We start from the raw sequence: 18,723 nt of genomic DNA, 5'->3' as shown, positions 1-18,723 counted from the left end.
AACATGATCAAAAACAAATTAATTTTAGCAAAAAAAAAAAAAAAAAAAGTCTGCGTTTTGAATGTCTTGGGGTTGCCAGAAATTTTGTTAAAACGGGATCATGAGCCAAAAAAAATTGGGAACCACTGCATTAACCCATAAAGACCCAAATAAACACCAGTGACCAAAAGCATCTGATCTAAAATGTTTAACCCATAAAGACCCAGTGCTACTTTTGTGGCAGTTTCCTCTATATTTAATCTTTCTTAAGTGATTTATCATCATTGATTATAATATTATCCAGCTTGTTTTGCATTTTTTCCAGTATAACTAATCTATTTTCAGGTATTTAACTCACTGATCATGTAGATGTTCATAAAAGATCAGATTAAAGTTGAGGGTAATTACATCAGAAACAGAGAAAACTGAAGAAAAAGTGACATTTTCAAAAAGATATCACTAACTGAACATAAAAACAAGTGTGTCCATCCACTGTCATTGACTAAATGACATTTAATCATGATTAATTAATCCACAGCAACCCTGTGATAAATCTGATTTAAAATTTTAATCGCTTGATAGCACAAATTTTAACCCGTAAAGACCCCGTGCTTCTTCTGTGGTAGTTCCCAAAATAATTTTTCTATCAGTTAAATCATTTGTAATTGATTTATCGCCATTTATTATAATATTATCCTATGTATTTTGTGTTTTTTCAGTATAAATCATGTATTTTCCTATATTTAATTTTCTGATCATGTAAATGTTCATAAAAGCTCAGATTAAAGTTGTGTTTCATTGTATCAGAAACAGAGAAAACAGAAGAAAAAGTGACTTTTTCAACAAATGTATCATTAATTGAACATAAAACAATCAAACTTGATCAAACTCTAAGGGTTTTGCTGGTGAATCAGTGTTGTAGAAGATGACGGTGTTTCCACGTTCACGACGGAGCCTCTGAGCGTCCATGAAAAGATGACAAACTGCATTTTCAATCAATTATTTACATGTATTGATTGAATTAGTGGATCAATAGGTGTTAAACATTTTAGATCAGTAGATGATTTGGGTCACCAGTGGCTGTTTGGGCTTTTATAGGTTAGTAACTTTAGAGACACTGTTTAGTTAATGATATATTTTACTGAAAAAGTCACTTTTTTCTAGTTTTATCTGTTTTTAGTTGGACAACCCTCAAATGTAATCTCAGCATGATGATTAAAATACATGATCAGTAAAATAAATATAGAAAAATACCTGATTTTTACTGAAAGAAATGCAAAACGGACAGGATAATATTATGATAAATGGTGATGAATCACTTAAGAATGGTAAAATAGTGAAAAATATTGTAGCCCTGGGTCTTTTGTTGCTCATGATGTCGTACTGCTGTCTGTCAGTGATGATCTATGACATACAAGTGCTGTTACAAAAGAAGAAACATTTGCTAATCCCAGGTCTGGTCATTTAAATATAATGCAGAGTATCTTATTTTTGCTGATAGGAGTTTCTCAATCAAAACAATGGCAAAAAACAGAGGGTTGAATCCACAAAGTATGCATTGTGATGGATAATTGCAGTGTTTGCACCAGCAATCTGTTGTATTCCAAAAGATTTTTGCTGTAATTGTATCAGTGCAATTTGCCTTCTGCTTGCACCTGTATTTCTATTGTTTCAAGTGTTTCATACATTTCAGTTCAGATTGGTTTTAACAGAAAACTGCAGTAAAACCATAAAACAAAAAAACAAGTCCCAATTGTGCATCTTAAATAGGCTGGCATGAACTGTGATGTCAAAGCAACTCTGATCTCCCAAAGAAACTGTGTGTATTTACTCAGGGCGCAGCGGTGGTAAGTTACAAATTAACATCTGGTCAGTCAGGATCTGTTGATTATTAATGCGGTTGTTGTTGTTTTGCAGATGCTACACTGAGGGAAGGGTAACAAGGTGAAATATCTGTGGTAAAGCAGACTGTTCTCCATCTGGGCTATTTATACAGACTTTTACCGGTAGTAAACTTAAACAGCATTTGTGATTTTGATCATTGTTGGAAATATTACATTGTATTCAAAGTACACAAGCCAACCCAGAAAAAACTCACATGAAACTTGAAGGAAATATTAAAGTTTACATCTCAAATCATCATGAACAGGACATCTTACAAGCTGTAGTCATGATGTGTCCCAATATTTTTGTCCATATAGTTTATAAACATCAATATTTCCTTTAAGTTTAATGGGAGATTTTTCTTCCTAAGTGGAATATGAAACTAGTCGATGGTTTGTTGTGGTAGAAAATGATCATTTACAGTCAGAGAATGAAAATATTTTAGAAATTCAGAAGCAGAACATTTAAAATCATAGTTATGGGAAGAAAAAATAAATATAAAAGAATAAAGTAAAATCATAGTCATGGATAAAAAAAAAAAAAAAAAAAGAAAACTTCAATGCTGAGAGAAAATAAGTGAAAACCATCTCTGAGGCAGTTTGGAAGCAAAGATAACAATTTAAACCAAACTAACCAATTCAATGATATTTATCACAATATAAAACTATATTATGACATTTGTCATTATTGTTTTGTATCCCAGAACCCTGTTAGAAAAGAAACACCTGAACTCAATGTGTCCCAATACTTTTGTCCACATAGTGTATATCACACAGAACAGACCTACATATATACCATTATCACCCCAGCAAGGGGTATCGTTTTTGGCTCGGTTTGTTTGTTTGTTTGTTAACACTCTAGCGGCAAAACTATCGCTTGAATTCAAACCAAATTGAGTGTATAGTTTATCAGTGACCCAGAATAGATTGGATTACATTTTGGGAACAGTAGGTCAAAGTTTCAGTTTTCTAGTATTTTTTTTAAATCTTTTTTTTTTCCCATTTATTTATGAAGAGTGAAATTTCAAATGTCTATAGCAGCAAAACTATTGGTTAAATTCATACCAAACTGAGTTTATAGTCAGTGACCCAGAATAGATGTGGTTACATTTTGGGAAAAGTAGGTCCAAGTTTAAATATTTTTTTTATGAATTTTTAAAATCTATTTTTTTCTGCCATTTATCTATAAAGAGCGGAATTTCAAATGTCTATAAAAACATCAATTTTGTTTCAATTTACTTCAAACTTGGCACATACAGGATGGGGAAGCAAAATTTACAATGAACATTTAGTTGTTTTTTCTCAGCAGGCACTACGTCAATTGTTTTGAAACCAAACATATATTGATGTCATAATCATACCTAACACTATTATCCATACCTTTTCACAAACTTTTGCCCATATGAGTAATCAGGAAAGCAAACGTCAAAGAGTGTGTGATTTGCTGAATGCACTCGTCACACCAAAGGAGATTTCAAAAATAGTTGGAGTGTCCATAAAGACTGTTTATAATGGAAAGAAGAGAATGACTATGAGCAAAACTATTAGGAGAAAGTCTGGAAGATACTATTAAAGAAGAATGGGAGAAGTTGTCACCCGAATATTTGAGGAACACTTGTGCAAGTTTCAGGAAGCGTGTGAAGGCAGTTATTGAGAAAGAAGGAGGACACATAGAATAAAAACATTTTCTATTATGTCAATTTTCTTGTGGCAAATAAATTCTCATGACTTTCAATAAACTAACTGGTCATACACTGTCTTTCAATCCCTGCCTCAAAATATTGTAAATTTTGCTTCCCCACCCTGTATATTGAGGCAAATGATATGTTGACATCAGCACATGCATGGACATGATGACATCAACTGGATCGATGCCAAAATAAGTTACAATACGTACAAGGGGCGGGGTTTGTTGATCCAGGCACCACTTGTTTAAAATTATGCTGCATCATGTCTTTACAGTAATTGTAAAAAAAAAAAAAAAAAAAAGGCCACACCTTTATTTAACCCTCCGGTATCTGGGTGCGCCTTTTAGGCACACTTGGCACTTTGTGTTAAAAAACTTAATATTATCTTTCACAATTTAAATAAGGTTAGAATTCAAAAGTTGTTCATTGGTGCATAATCTTTAAAATTCTGGCCACCAACTAAAATTTGCACATTATAAACAAAAGAAAATTACAAGACTAGTATCTGTCTCCCAAGTGTGCCTAAAATGCACTATTTCTTCCATTTGATATGTATGATTAGGGCTGACCTTGATTTACAAAAATAAAATCAAATTAGAGCAGAAAAATCAATCAATATATAATATTTAATAGTTTGATTTATAGGTGTGCATTTTACGCACACTTGGTGACAGATGCTAGTATTTTTGAACATTTGACCTAGCGCCAAAAATAATAATGCAAATTAACCGATGTTGGAGTTAATCATTGACATATGCCAGGCTGCAAAAATCAAATAATATGTGATCCACTTTTTATGTAGTATATTGAAAAAAATAATTTTTTTGTGTTTTTTGCATCCAAAAAAATGGTTTGTTTACATTACAAACAGCATTTAAACGGTTAAAAAATGTGACAATTATTGAGTATTTGGTATTTTTATTTACGGGTCAAGTTGGTGAAATAGAAAAAAGTGTAAAAGAATTAAAAACAAACTGTATGACATTTTTTTGACATTATTCCACAAGTGTGTCAAAAAGGCACACTTGGTGCTTAGTAAGGGTCTTGCAGGACAGGATACCGGTGGGTTAACAGAATTACTGAAGACAGAAGTGATGTAACAGACACGCACTCACCTGTCTACGCAGGTCCCTGGTCTTTTTGGTCATCTTATCAATGGCTGTGTTCAGGGGGTCACCTTTCTCTTTCCTGCCAGTCTGTAAGAAAAAAAACAACAGTATCTTAACGCAGTGATAATATTGGTACAGTCTTATTGTGACAGACTCAGAACATCAAACAACAGATCAGTGGGAAAGTGAACTCCACAGAGCTTGAGGAGTTCATTTAGTGTAGACTGCAAATGATGAAAACACAGTTCAGTACATAACGTGTGTTGTCATGAGGGCTTCGTGATGAGGCTGCAGTCACTGAAAACATTACTGACAGTTTGGAAGGTTACCTAGCAACCACCCTTTTTCTTGCCAAGTATCAATTTAGCTGTTGCCAGTTCCCCTGTGCGCTGCATTTCCTGTTACTGCCAGCTCCTCCTGATGACTTCATGAGGGTGTCTCGTACTGTGTTCTTCACCTGATACACACAGTCACCAGATGCTTCTTTTCTCCTGACAACAGGGAACTTCACAGATAGAGCAACACAGTGCTCTGCAACACCAGATTTCAACTCTCTCCTGCAAACACACGTCTGTAACTAACCAGTAGGAGTTACCGAGGCAGCTACAGGATATGATCTTTTATTGCCTTCTGTACAGCGATATTGCCCATTGGATTCACTCAAATGCTGGCACGAGGGAAAAGTTCCACTTCCCACTATGCCACCTGGGTGTCCCACTTATAAACTCCAGTGTTTCAATAAGGACTTAGCTCATTTATACTAATCCTGTTACAATTGTTTTGGTTTTTTCTGGAATTCAAGTTTTTATTGAACTTTTCAAAGGCTTGGTACATGACAAACTTAATATGTTCCTCCATACAAGAACAGGTAGTGTATAATTAACAATTAACTCCACAGACTCAACATAGTTTTTAATCTCATAAACATAAAAGATCAAAAATAAAATAAATAAAAGACAGGCAGTAAATACAAAAAAGGTGGATACATAAAAATATCAACTAATATGTATCTGCACCAGTGGCGGGCTGTCAGGGCCTGTAAGGCCTTCTCTGCTGGCCTAAAAAATATCTGAATCACAGGCTGATGTTAATTATATTTTGTCTATGAATACTTATTAAATACTTCCAAATGGTCTGTCCACTTCCTTTCATAGCTTTTCCCCTGGTTGTGCTGCTTCCACACATGTATTTTCATATTAAAGCATTTAACCAATCACATTTCGGCCATCATTTGTTGCCAGGCAGGGTCACAGTCACAGTAATCTACCTGGAGGCCTTCACAATCAGTTCTGCAGGCCCTCTATAGCAAAGCATAAGTCTCAGTGACGCAGTTGCTTCAACCAATCAGATTTTGAGTTGGTGACACCAAGGCCCTCTAGCAGGCGTAGGGTGACGTCAGCGTATTCACACCCTGTGATTGGATAGTCAGAGAGCGTACTAGCCAAAGATAGCAAACTGCATCTGTAGTGAGCTGCACGAACAGAAATATAGTTGTGTTGGTTTAATAGCGGTTTTGTCAAAACACAACGGCTGAAGGAGGAGAAGAAATGGATTTGGATGCAGATTTATTGTCAAAGCCATTTTCAAGATGGACTTCTCCAGAAAAGCAGGACATCGTTAAGAAAGGTCGGACAATTCCGAAGCTAGCAAGACGGTCACAACCAGGAAAAGGATTTGTCCGTCACTTTCACTACACTAACTACGGCCGGTACCCCACAGATAATCTGTACAACAGAGTAGTGGAACTGTTTTTGAGGAAAGAAAGGAGGATGGATTTTGTGTACAAATCAGAATTTTTGGTGCGTAAAATATTGCTAAATAATATTGTGAGTTAATGAGGTTATTATTGATGCTTCTGTAAGCCTCAGTCATAAAGCTTCGTATGAACGAATCTTCCAGTTCATATGAGTTCTGGAGTTCGTAGACATTGGTGGAGGCAGCAGTAGTTTCTTACGGCCGTCTTATGAAGTCGGTACTGCTGCCGTTCAAAACACAAAAGCATCTTGAGGCCGCCGTGAGAAAATGACGTGATTTTGAGTCATCTCTGCAGATTTGTTTCAAGTTTATTTTTCTGTTAATAAAAGACTTTATTCTTTATATGTTCTGCATCGTTCGTTTGACACCAGTTATTCACTCTGTCTTGACAGTTTGTATTTATATATATAATGGTCCATAAATCGTTCGCACAGTGTTCGTAGCCATTCGTAACGGCATTTGTGACTGAGGCTTCATGTGTGTCGCAGCTGTAGCGGCAGTAGAAGGAGACTTGTGCACCCCGGGTTTGTTTATTCAGTAAAGGCATTTATTGTGGCTACACCAGTTATCTATCTGCGATGCAACGGCACTTTATACTGTATTTCTGCATAATAAGATGTTTTTTATAACCATAAAATAGTTATTGAGGGGTGGATTGATTCAGACGGCGCACTATTGAAGGCCTAGGTGTGAAATGCACTGTCCGCCACTGATCTGTACACACACACACACACACACACACACTCATACATTCATACATGCATACCTATCTACACTGCAAACAAAAACTTAAGGATATTTCTTTTTTTTTTTTTTTTTTTGTCATTTTTGCCATTTCTAAATAAAACTATGTCTAATCATTGAATAAAATGTGTTTCAGTTCAAGTCACACACAAAAAAGTAAGAAGCGTTGCGCAAGAATCCCAAAAATTAAAAATATCCTGAACTTTTTGTTTGTAGTGTACCTTTAGTAGTCCCGAACCCTGTCCTAAAGGGTCACCCCCTCCCCTCTGTCATCACTTAATACATATCTTTATTGGAATTTTATTATTTTTATATATCTTTTCTGGCATGAATTGGTAACATCGTGTGGGTTGCCCCTGAACACAACCCCCCACCCCACCCCCACGACCACTTCTAACTTTTGAAACAGCAATGTAAAAAAATAACAAAATAATAATTGACAGCAGATATAACTAACTCAATACCTGTCAACATTTTCATATGACTGATACATAATCAAACATCATTTAAAAATTATTTAAAAACAAAAAAAAGGGGTGGGGGTGGGGGTGGGGTGGTCTCACTTTGTAAGTCATGATGATGAGATATCAGGCCTTGATTCTAAAAATTTGAGAAATGAATTCCATATCTTGTGGAAGATATGAGTTTTCTCTATAATTGTGTATGTGAGCCTTTCAATAGCTATACAGGATGAGAGTTCCACAGTCCATGAATTCAACAACGGACAATCAACACTTTTCCAGTGTCTAGCTATAAGACGCTTCACATGTACAGCTGCAGAAAAAATTATTAGACCACCCCCTGTTTTCTTCAGTTTCTTGTTCATTTTAATCCCTGGTACAACTAAAGGTACATTTGTTTGGACAAATATAATGAGAACAACAAAAATAGCTCATAGTAGTTTAATTTCAGAGCTGATATCTAGACATTTTCCATATTTTCTTGATAATAACCAAAATCACTTCAGTTCTTACATCAATATCTATGGCATTGTACTGACAAAAACAGTGCTTTTAGGCATTCCATGTTTTCTTTTCTGTCTGTTTTAGTCACATGATACACACAGGAGTTTAGCACTTGAATGCATAACCATTGTTTTGATTACTTTTGATGGTCTAATATTTTTTTCCGCATCTGTACAGAAAAAAACAATGCCATAGCTATTGATGTTAGAAATTAAGTGATTTTGGTTATTATCAAGAAAAACATGGAAAATGGTTAGATATCAGCTCTGAAATTAAACTACTATGAACCATTTTTGTCGGCATTATTATATTCGTCCAAACAAATGTACCTTTAGTTGCATAACTATTGTTTCTGATTACTTTTGATGGTCGAATAAGTTTTTCTGTGACTGTATTAGACAGAGGTTCACCTGTTACTGGTTTTCTCCTTTTTCTATCCAACTACAGATAAGTGTTTGGTTTTAGAGCATAGCACTTCTGCTCCAGGACATATATAAATGATATTCTATGCTGATCCCTCCAGAGAAGTGCATGTACAGGGTGGGGAAGCAAAATTTACAATGAACATTTAGTTGTTTTTTTCTCAGCAGGCACTACGTCAATTGTTTTGAAACCAAACATATATTGATGTCATAATCATACCTAACACTATTATCCATACCTTTTCAGAAACTTTTGCCCATATGAGTAATCAGGAAAGCAAACGTCAAAGAGTGTGTGATTTGCTGAATGCACTCGTCACACCAAAGGAGATTTCAAAAATAGTTGGAGTGTCCATAAAGACTGTTTATAATGGAAAGAAGAGAATGACTATGAGCAAAACTATTACGAGAAAGTCTGGAAGATACTATTAAAGAAGAATGGGAGAAGTTGTCACCCGAATATTTGAGGAACACTTGCGCAAGCTTCAGGAAGCGTGTGAAGGCAGTTATTGAGAAAGAAGGAGGACACATAGAATAAAAACATTTTCTATTATATCAATTTTCTTGTGGCAAATAAATTCTCATGACTTTCAATAAACTACTTGGTCATACACTGTCTTTCAGTCCCTCCCTCAAAATATTGTAAATTTTGCTTCCCCACCCTGTATGTCTAAGAAGGCAGAGCAAAACTGTAAAATCTTAATGGTATAAGTCTTGCATATAAGTGGAGGCTGATGTTTATGGCAATTAAATGAATGACGACGTTAGTAAATCGTTGATTATTCTTTATGCCAAGACAAGGTTGTGACGGATGGTTGGAATATTTCATATTTTCCTTTTGTGATTCTTGCACTTAAATGCTGTGCTTGGTTATTACAGTACCTCTTATTACCTCAGATGAACCCATAATCTATGAATGGCTGTGGCCTCATTTATTTATTTTCTTACACAAGGGAAAATGGTTCTCAGTATGATCCACAGATTGAAAGACACTTCTTCTATCACAGCAATACCAGCATACCAAATTAACTATGTTGTTACCAGGCAACCATCTGACAGGTTTACCCCAGCAAAGCATGAAAGTAAAATATCACCAAACTCTTATGTGGCTTTGCAGAAAAAAAAAAAAATAAAAAAAAAAACTAAACTAAAATACACCTGATATCATGGATTTGTACTCACCCATGTCTACTTTGAATTATGTTTGTTTTTGACACAAACAGACCACAGCTGTACAACAACAAAGCCTGAGCAATGTGTTATTCTAATCTGAATAAGACTTCAATATTGCTACTCGCATTATGTCCATTACTAACAAAATAGCTGCATGGCTTTTCATGTGAAGAAACGTCTGCAGACTCTTTTGTCTTTCGTCAACATGTAAGCGGTACGATAGATGCAACTCACATACAGAAAATACACAACTTTATTAATTCCTGTTATGTGTTCAGGTTCAAACAATGGACTACCTTCACCCCTGGTCTAAATGCATTGGCCATACTAACAGTGGAAAAGACACTAATCAGGGGCATGACTGACTTTAAAGGGGTAATATTTTCCTAAACCACTTTTATTAGTCTTTGGTACATTTATTTGTGTATTTGGGGACCCTAATAGTTCAAAAAGTTTGAATTTGAAACCTCCAGGTGTTGCAAAGCTATCTTTATATTCATTTTAGCAAAAATCAAGTGGATTTCTAGGACTTGTTTTAACCCTTAGGGGTCTGAGCCTATTTTGGCCGTTTTTGAGTACTTTTGATTTTGCTTTTATATACTATATAAAGAAATGTTTATTATATCCATGTTTTGTTTTGTTTTGTTTTTCCCGCATAACTTCATCCATCTTATCCGTATATTATTTTTTCACTTTAGTCTACTATATCAACACAAAATGACAAAAAAACACACAAAAATATAAAATCCGATTGGAAAAATGTTTATAATTTATTGTATAAATAACACAAAGATGCTTAATTAACCTTTTCAAAGACTTTAAAAGTAATATTGGTTCCAAATATTCAGTATATAAAATTAAAATTGTAATAAATTAAAACCATACTCAAATATTTGACATAAAAGCATATCTTTATATAGGTGTGTCCCCCCCCCCCCCCCCCCCAAGTCCTCACAGTTTCCACATCTGGTTCAGGTGGGGGTCATTCTCACCATTACCTGTAATGTTAATGCAGTCTGTGGATTAGAATCCCCAGATTCGGCCGTTTTTTGAAAAAGGACAAAAAATGACAAAGATATGGTCAGAAATACAACGCTTGCTTTATAGCGCTATAATAACACTATATTGTTTGTTTGCTCTGGTTTTAAAACGCCATATCTCCAGTTGTATTTGCTCTATCAACATCAAATAAAAAGTGGGAGAGTGTTTCAAGGCCGCACTTTCGAATGCAATTATCCCCAGTGGTCTACGTGGTCGACTTCTGATGCTACGAAGTGTTGAAGATGTCATGTGATTCAGTCACGGAGCCGTGACCATGGACCCTTAAGGGTTAATTCCTGCTTAATTTGTTATGTTTTGTAACTAGTTATGTCAAGACATTTGCACATATAAGGTCAAGACTTCTGATGATCAAGTTCCTTTTAAAAACTCATTTATTTAAGATTGCTTTTAATGTTTAATTGTTTTAAAATCATATACCTGCCTTTTGCACCTGCTGTTATCTGTTTCTAATGTGTCTGGTTTCTGTTTTTATTTGCTTTATGTGAAGTGTTTTTGAGATCCATGAAAATAAAATTTCTTCTTCTTCTTCCTCTTCTTCTCATCATTATTATTACTAGCGGCATGGCACCCGTGGTGCCATTGTACAATAGCATGAGAGGCTAAAATCGCCCAGAATACCTCACAACATTTGAATACGGACATAACATTGTGCCTAGTAGATCGTCAGGTAATGTTTCTATTCATTTGGCGAGTTTGGCAGTGATCGGGCCTGTGAAGGCTGAGGAAAATCCATACAAACGCCCCCCCGTGCTGCAACATTGATCAGACGGACAACGTGCATTATATAGCAGGATTATTATTATTATATTCTAACTTTATTTTTGAAACATTACAACTGTATTCTCGTAGTCACAAGTGTTTTTATTTTCTTATGTGGCCTTAATACGCCTTCGTAGAGTTGTATACTGCGCCCCACTAAAAAATGATTTCACCGGCCGTCCCTGCTTTTAAAATATTTGCAATTACAGTTTAGTTCGATACTAGGGCTGTGCAATTAATCGAAATTCAATTACGATTTCGATAATTACATGTAACGATTACAAAAATTATGTAATCGAGAAAAAAACGATTATTAATTTTGAGTTGTTTTAATTCACACGCACGCAAGCTACCATGAGCAGCTCTGCCCCACCCCCTCTAAGCTACAGCTGCCAGCTAGCCGGCAGGTCCACCCCAAGAGGAAAGTTGTACCTAGCGGTCTGGAAAAATGGCAGGAGAATCCCAGCAGAAGTGCTTGGTAAACAAAAAAGGCAAGTCAAATTCAATTGTATGGAATCACTTTGGGTTTGATGAAGAAGACGAAGAGCAAAAACACATTACGTGCAAAAAGTGTTTCGTAGTTGTGTCCGCACTGACCGGTAACACAACAAACCTTTGTAACCATCTAAAGTTTAACCACCGCCACCTTTATCATAATCTTATGAAAAACTAAAACGCATAAAAACAACTTCGTCCGCAATGCAATCTTCAGTCTCCGAATCTCTTTACGCTGCAACTCCCATATTAACCTAACCCTAACCCGTATAACCCTAACGTGCGTTTTCTAGATGGCTGATGTATACAGAAGGCCTTAACTGAAACCTCACGGCACGTCACTGAATTTACTATGTTTCATACTACATTGAACATACTTGAATTCATAATTTGCACTTTACGTGAGTTTTTTTTTTTTTTTTTTTTTTATTGCTATAGTTCTATGGCAAGTCTATAGCAGTTTAACTACAGCGCACTATTTATTTACAAAAGGAAACATACTTGAATTTACAGTACACTTATTTGCATTCAAAGATTTTTTTGTTTCATACAAAAGTGAACATACTTTGTTTTAGTGTTTAAAAGCTTTATTTATGTTTAAAGAGTATATTTTACATTGCTTTGCAAGAAAAAAATAAACAACTTTAAGGTTAACAAATAATCGTTTTTAATAATCGTGATTTCAATTATTGCTAAAATAATCGTGATTGGTTTTTTTTCTATAATCGAGCAGCCCTATTCGATACAAATATAATTTCTGTGACACAGGTTTACTTGGTATATGTCTAATATCACACAGAAGGAGTGGGTAAGAGATGCTGTTCAGCCTCTCTCTCATCCACTGGTACCCACTTCTCAGTAGACACTCAACCCACTCAACAACGGGTAACATCAATAATGCCAGAACTTCAATTACAAACAGGGCAGTGGAGAAAGCAGTGCAACAGGTGTTTTCAGTGGGGGGATCCAGGGTCACTGTTGGCTACCTGTAACTGATTGCAGGGCAGGTCCCAGGGCTGATAAAGAGGACGATTGGAAATATTTTTCACCGGCAACATTCATCCTACCACAATCTTTCAACCTTTTTTTTTTTTTTTTCCCTCACATCTTAGTATGTTGTTAAAGTAGGTACAGTATGTGCTTAAATACATTCACATTTGAAAGGTCACCGAGTGAAAGTGCTGCTCAGTGAAAAGAACTTGGATCTATAAAACCAACACGATTCCCTTTCTGTTGAATGCATTGCTGCCTTGCTCTTGGCCAAGGCTCATATAGTGCAGGGTTTTCTTCACATGGATGTTCGAACACTAGAAATCCACCCTATCTCTTGTAGCTACACTACAATCACTCACGCTGTTATTCTAATTGTTACCAGTGCAATGAATGAGTGTGATTTTATTGTATTTGGGTTGCAAGCCATAATCTGCAATGTACAGAGAATGGCTTTTAGTACGTTTTGATTGACAGAAGGGGAGGGGAAAAAAATGAAGATAGCATTCACTTGCCTCCCATTATGTGCCACATCCTCATAAAAGCATTCATACTTTCATGTGCATGTACAGACACACAGTTCTGTGCCAAAGCAAAAGACATGACAACATTAGTCATTGTGCTGCCTAAACAGCCTAATGTGTCATTAAGGCACAAGAGGGAAGCATGGGATTAAAGCTACTCACTGCCAAAAAAAACAAAACAAAAACAAAGAACTTAACTTGAATCTTTGAAAGGACACTTGAAACATATTATTTCATTCATGACAAGTGACCTTAATTCAACAAAAACGAAAGGAGAGGTCAGGCTCCTGATGATATGACCGACTCACCTCGTTATTTAAATACTAAACCGACACAGTCATTAAGAAAACCGGTGTGTGTTCTTTTTATCCTCATTTCCTGGAATCATAAACCCCAGCTGTTTTTCTCAAAACTCCAAACTCTTTAATCTGAGTTAAGGAGATTAAAATAAAACAACTGCACAGTGATGACTAAAGTCCAAAGAGACAAAGCTCAACACCTGTTATTTATTCATTTACTTATTTATTAATTTTTTTGTTTTTATTGGCAGTTGCAGGCTACGGAAGATGGAGCACTTTTTTTTTTTTTTTTAATGATACATGGCTGATTTTAGACGAAAGCAAACTAGGCCACTACCTAGGACACAAGCAGCTGGAGGGGCCAAAGAAGAGAAACAGTGATTAATGTTATTTTTCAAAGGTTTTTCACACCAATGCACTATGCATACATGCCATTACTTTTTTTTCCAAGACCTTTCTTTAGTTGAAGGAGATTCACAAAGTATTACAAAACACTTGCTCTAACCCCACTCCGCATAAATATACCAATCTGTACTTAAGAACCGTATACATATTCATATATGCATGCCATTACCAAGTCAACCAACTGCTCACACTTGTCTCAACACATGATGAAGGTGCCAAACTGTGAAGCTGTAAAAGCCACTTCCTTTACATGTTGTTGATTTCAGATGTGCACTGCAAAAATGCAGCTTAATTTGTGAAACATAAATTAAATTAAAATAAATATTAGATAATTAATTCTTCATTATAACGACATAATTTTTAATGACACAACAATATTGTGCACACATATTTAAGTATATTTCTTTAACTATTTTAACTATCATATTGATAATATTGTGCAAATTGCTGTCATTCTATCTCATGAATTAAAAAAGTATATACTATTTATTTATTTATTTATTGTTGTAACCATAACACACATAATTTTCCTCTGGGATTAATAAACTACTCTGATTCTGATTCAACAATCTCAGACCTTTACAAATGACTTGGAACCTTTAAAATAGTAGGTGTTAGTGTAATCTTGTGTCTTTAAATTAAGTGCAACATGTTTGTGACAGTAATACATTAAAAAGACTATTAGTCATCTAAATATGTTTCCCATACAAAAGGATTATGTTTCCACTTTCATATGTCAAAACCTGCAAAACATGCCCTGAAAATGTTCTGCTCTTGTTAAATATAAAGCACCCAATTAAATCGTTGCTGATCCCCAAACACAGAGATTCTATAGGAAGCTGTCTACAGCGATGAATCATAGGTTAGTCTATGCGTCATACTCACATTCATCCGGGACTGGCCGAGCACAAAACTGTGTTTTTTGATTAGATTTTGCATTTCTAGTGTGTGTGTATGTGTGCAAAAAAGAAGGGGGGAAAAAAACAAGAAACAGAACTGTTATCACACGATGTTTATCTGAGAAGCTATTTGACTCGCCTCCGCTTCCATCCAGGTGTGCCCTGTGTGTGTTAGCAATTGTGATTCTCAGCCATTAAAAGCTTGACAACACAGTTGGTTGTTGATTCAACTGTCTCCCATATAGCGCCATTGATTGCTTGGTTTTTGACTGCCACATAATGGAATGTGCATGATCAGTTTTTCTGGTAAACACAAGTCCCCATAGCATCTGCAGACAATGTTCCTAACTGTCCCCATCCATTATTTTCCACCCCCTAGTGTGCATTCATTTATTTGCAGTTGGAGAGAGGCAGAAAGAGGAGGGTGCCTGGAAATAAGCATCTAGTGTGCAGACTAATGGAAGCACTAACTGTGAAGTTATTTCTTGCCCACTCAGGAGATGGCTGGTGGACGGTGCATGCCAGTGGAATGGCTGAGGGCCCCTGAACGTGTCCACTCACTCTGACCTTCCTAAAGTTAGTTGTGTAATTCAGTGGTGCACTGCATTGCAAAGTGCCTCACTGCATTTCTGACCTCAAACCCTGTAGTGAAGAAATAAGCCACAGTAGTGTCAGTGCAGGCAGAATAATGAAGAATGTGGCACTGGCATGTCACTTTTACTGTTCCAGTTTATTTTAAGACCACTGACTTTTTTTTTTTTTTTTTTTTTTTTTAAGCAAAGGGTTTGAAACACTGAGCGAGCAAACCAGATCTGGTGCATTAGGGTTGAAGTAAAACAGCTAATATAACTTTTTATCCTGCACAAATGAAAGAAAAATACATTTATATGTGGTTATTATTAGGTTATTATGAGTTTAACCTCCATATTTTCAAAGTAATTAACTCCAAATTTAGTATATTATTTATTATATTCATTCATTCATCCATTCATTGTATTATTTTAATTCCACATATCAACCATAAAGTAATTGTTTATTTTCATATATGCTAATATATCATTGGCTCTTTATCAGCCATTATGAATCACTTATTAATACCTCTGCATGGTGGTATTCTACAGTCACGGAAAAAAAAACCAAAATCAACCATCAAAAGTTGTCAAAAACAATGGTTATGCAATCAAGTACTAACTCCTGTGTGTATCATGTGACTAAAACAGACAGAAAAGAAAACATGGAATGCCTAAAAGCACTGTTTTTGTCAGTACAATGCCATAGCTAATGATGTAAGAACTTAAGTAATTTTGGTTATTATAAAAAAAAACAAAAATGGAAAATGGATAGATATCAGCTCTGAAACTAAACTCTTATGACCTATTTTTGTTGTTATCATTATATTTGTCCAAACAAATGCACCTTTAGTTGTACCAGGCATTAAAACGAACAGGAAATTAAATAAAACAAGGGGTGGTCTAATAATTTTTTCCACAACTGTACATTTACAAGGCTATTAACTAAATGTTTCTATTGAAAACCCTGTAATTACTGCTTATATTGTAGCCTCATAAGTATTACAGGTGTAGTCATTCTCACTCAACAGCATGTGCTAATTAACTGGTTTAATGTATGTTTTAAAACGACTGGTATCGGTAGAAGTCTGGTGCCAATAGTTAATATTAAGCTTCTAACCCATGAATACTGCCTTTGAATGTCATTTAGAGCTCTCAGTATTTAACTGAAGCCTTTCTTACACTAGTTTGGCATTTATTGATCCACACACATTCCCTGTTATCCTCAGAATACTGCAATTAACCGGAGACATTCCAGAATAAATAAATGAGTCATTAATAAGTGATTTATGGTGGCTAAAAAGAACCAGTACGCTACTAATGTGTTAACACGCAACTAATTCATGTTTAATTCCCCAAATTCCGCCTTTGTCTTTCCATTTATAAGACTTCTGAAAGATTTACTGAAGACATGAGAGAATGAACAGAGTGTGAAAATGCGGTAAATCTATATTTTTTTTGTGATCTGTTTAAAAAGTGGCTTCATTCCCTCACTAATTGAACTAAATTCTGTTTTGATTGCCACGTCTCTGCGCCTCCCTCGAAACAATTGCAATAAAATGCTGAGACCAAACAGCGGCGAAAGAGGTGAGGGATGAATGTGAAAATTCATAGGCAATAACATGGCAAATCATAGCAATGGGCAGATGAATCACAGGGAAGAAAATAGAAGACAGGTGGGGGAGGAAAGGGGGGTTGGAGGGCGCAGGGGGGGTGGGGGGTACGAGGCATTCTGTCTCATTGTCTCCCAAGATCAATGTGTTAAATGATATCAATTCCGGCTCCTTGTCAATTCAATTAGGCAGGAGCGAGAGGTACAATTACTGTCCAATGTGGTTACACTGTCTGCAGCGGGCTTAAAGGGGAAGGCAAGCTGATAACAAGAGGGTGAGAAAGTGTCTGCGTATGTGCGAGCGAGGACCGAGGGTTGATAATAGTGGTAACATGTTGGTCGGGTTACCAGCCGATAATGGGTAGCTAGATCCTCATTAAGATAAGTTGTGCTCCCTCTGCTGTAGTGCCATAGATGGGCCAATTTGACTTCTCATTAAGTGGAACTTAAAGAGGTGCAGCAGTGGCTATCAGCTAGTTTGATTACAGGATACGAAAAAAGAAAACATGCTAAGCAGCCTGCAGCTAAAACAGACGATGAGCCGTTCCAGATGAGCAGTTCAGATTAGAACTGTTTTTTTTTTTTTTCCTCCTCTTTTTTTTTAAATGAGATGACATCGCAACATGGAACAGAAATAGATGCCACATCTTAATCTTGTTATAACCATTATAACCCCCCCCGGGGCAACTAATAGATGCACAGTATATTCTACTGTCAGTTTTATAAACACGGCAAAGCTGGAGAAAATAAGCAGGAGTATAATTTACATTCTTGAGTCAATACATATCTAAACATGTCAGGCAGCTCTGAGAGTATTCATTCATTCATTCATTCATTTCTGAACCCCCTTTACCCTCACTAGGGTCACTACTTATGGGCGAAGGTGGAGTACACCCTGGACATGTCTCCAGTTCATCTCAAGGCTGACGTATAGAGACAACCAATCACTCTCACATTCACACCTATGGGCAATTTAGATTAACTGATTAACCGATTAACCTATCAGTGCATGTGTTTGGATGGTGGGGGGAACCTGGAGTACCCGGGGAGAACATGCAAACTCCACACAGAAAGGTCCCACCCTCAACTGAATTGAACTGGACTGGAACCCAGGACCTTCTTACTGTGTCAGCGCTCTGAGAGTACAGGGTGGGGAAGCAAAATTTACAATGAACATTTAGTTGTTTTTTCTCAGCAGGCACTACGTCAATTGTTTTGAAACCAAACATATATTGATGTCATAATCATACCTAACACTATTATCCATACCTTTTCACAAACTTTTGCCCATATGAGTAATCAGGAAAGCAAACGTCAAAGACTGTGGGATTTGCTGAATGCACTCGTCACACCAAAGGAGATTTCAAAAATAGTTGGAGTGTCCATAAAGA

General features: G+C 36.1%; 1 protein-coding gene across 1 annotated transcript in view; it reads right to left on the bottom strand.

Moving 5' to 3' along the window:
• ctnna2 (catenin (cadherin-associated protein), alpha 2) overlaps positions 1-18,723 on the bottom strand; it is a 602,172-nt gene that overhangs the window by 210,983 nt on the left and 372,466 nt on the right. Inside the window, 1 exon segment of the mRNA XM_030138923.1 lies at positions 4,666-4,746. Within this exon segment, the coding sequence (XP_029994783.1) occupies positions 4,666-4,746 (81 nt within the window).

Source organism: Sphaeramia orbicularis, chromosome 1 (assembly GCF_902148855.1).
Source record: "Sphaeramia orbicularis chromosome 1, fSphaOr1.1, whole genome shotgun sequence".
Lineage (NCBI taxonomy): Eukaryota > Metazoa > Chordata > Actinopteri > Kurtiformes > Apogonidae > Sphaeramia > Sphaeramia orbicularis.
Note: the sequence above shows the minus strand (reverse complement) of the source record. Positions and strands in the feature narration are given on the sequence as shown.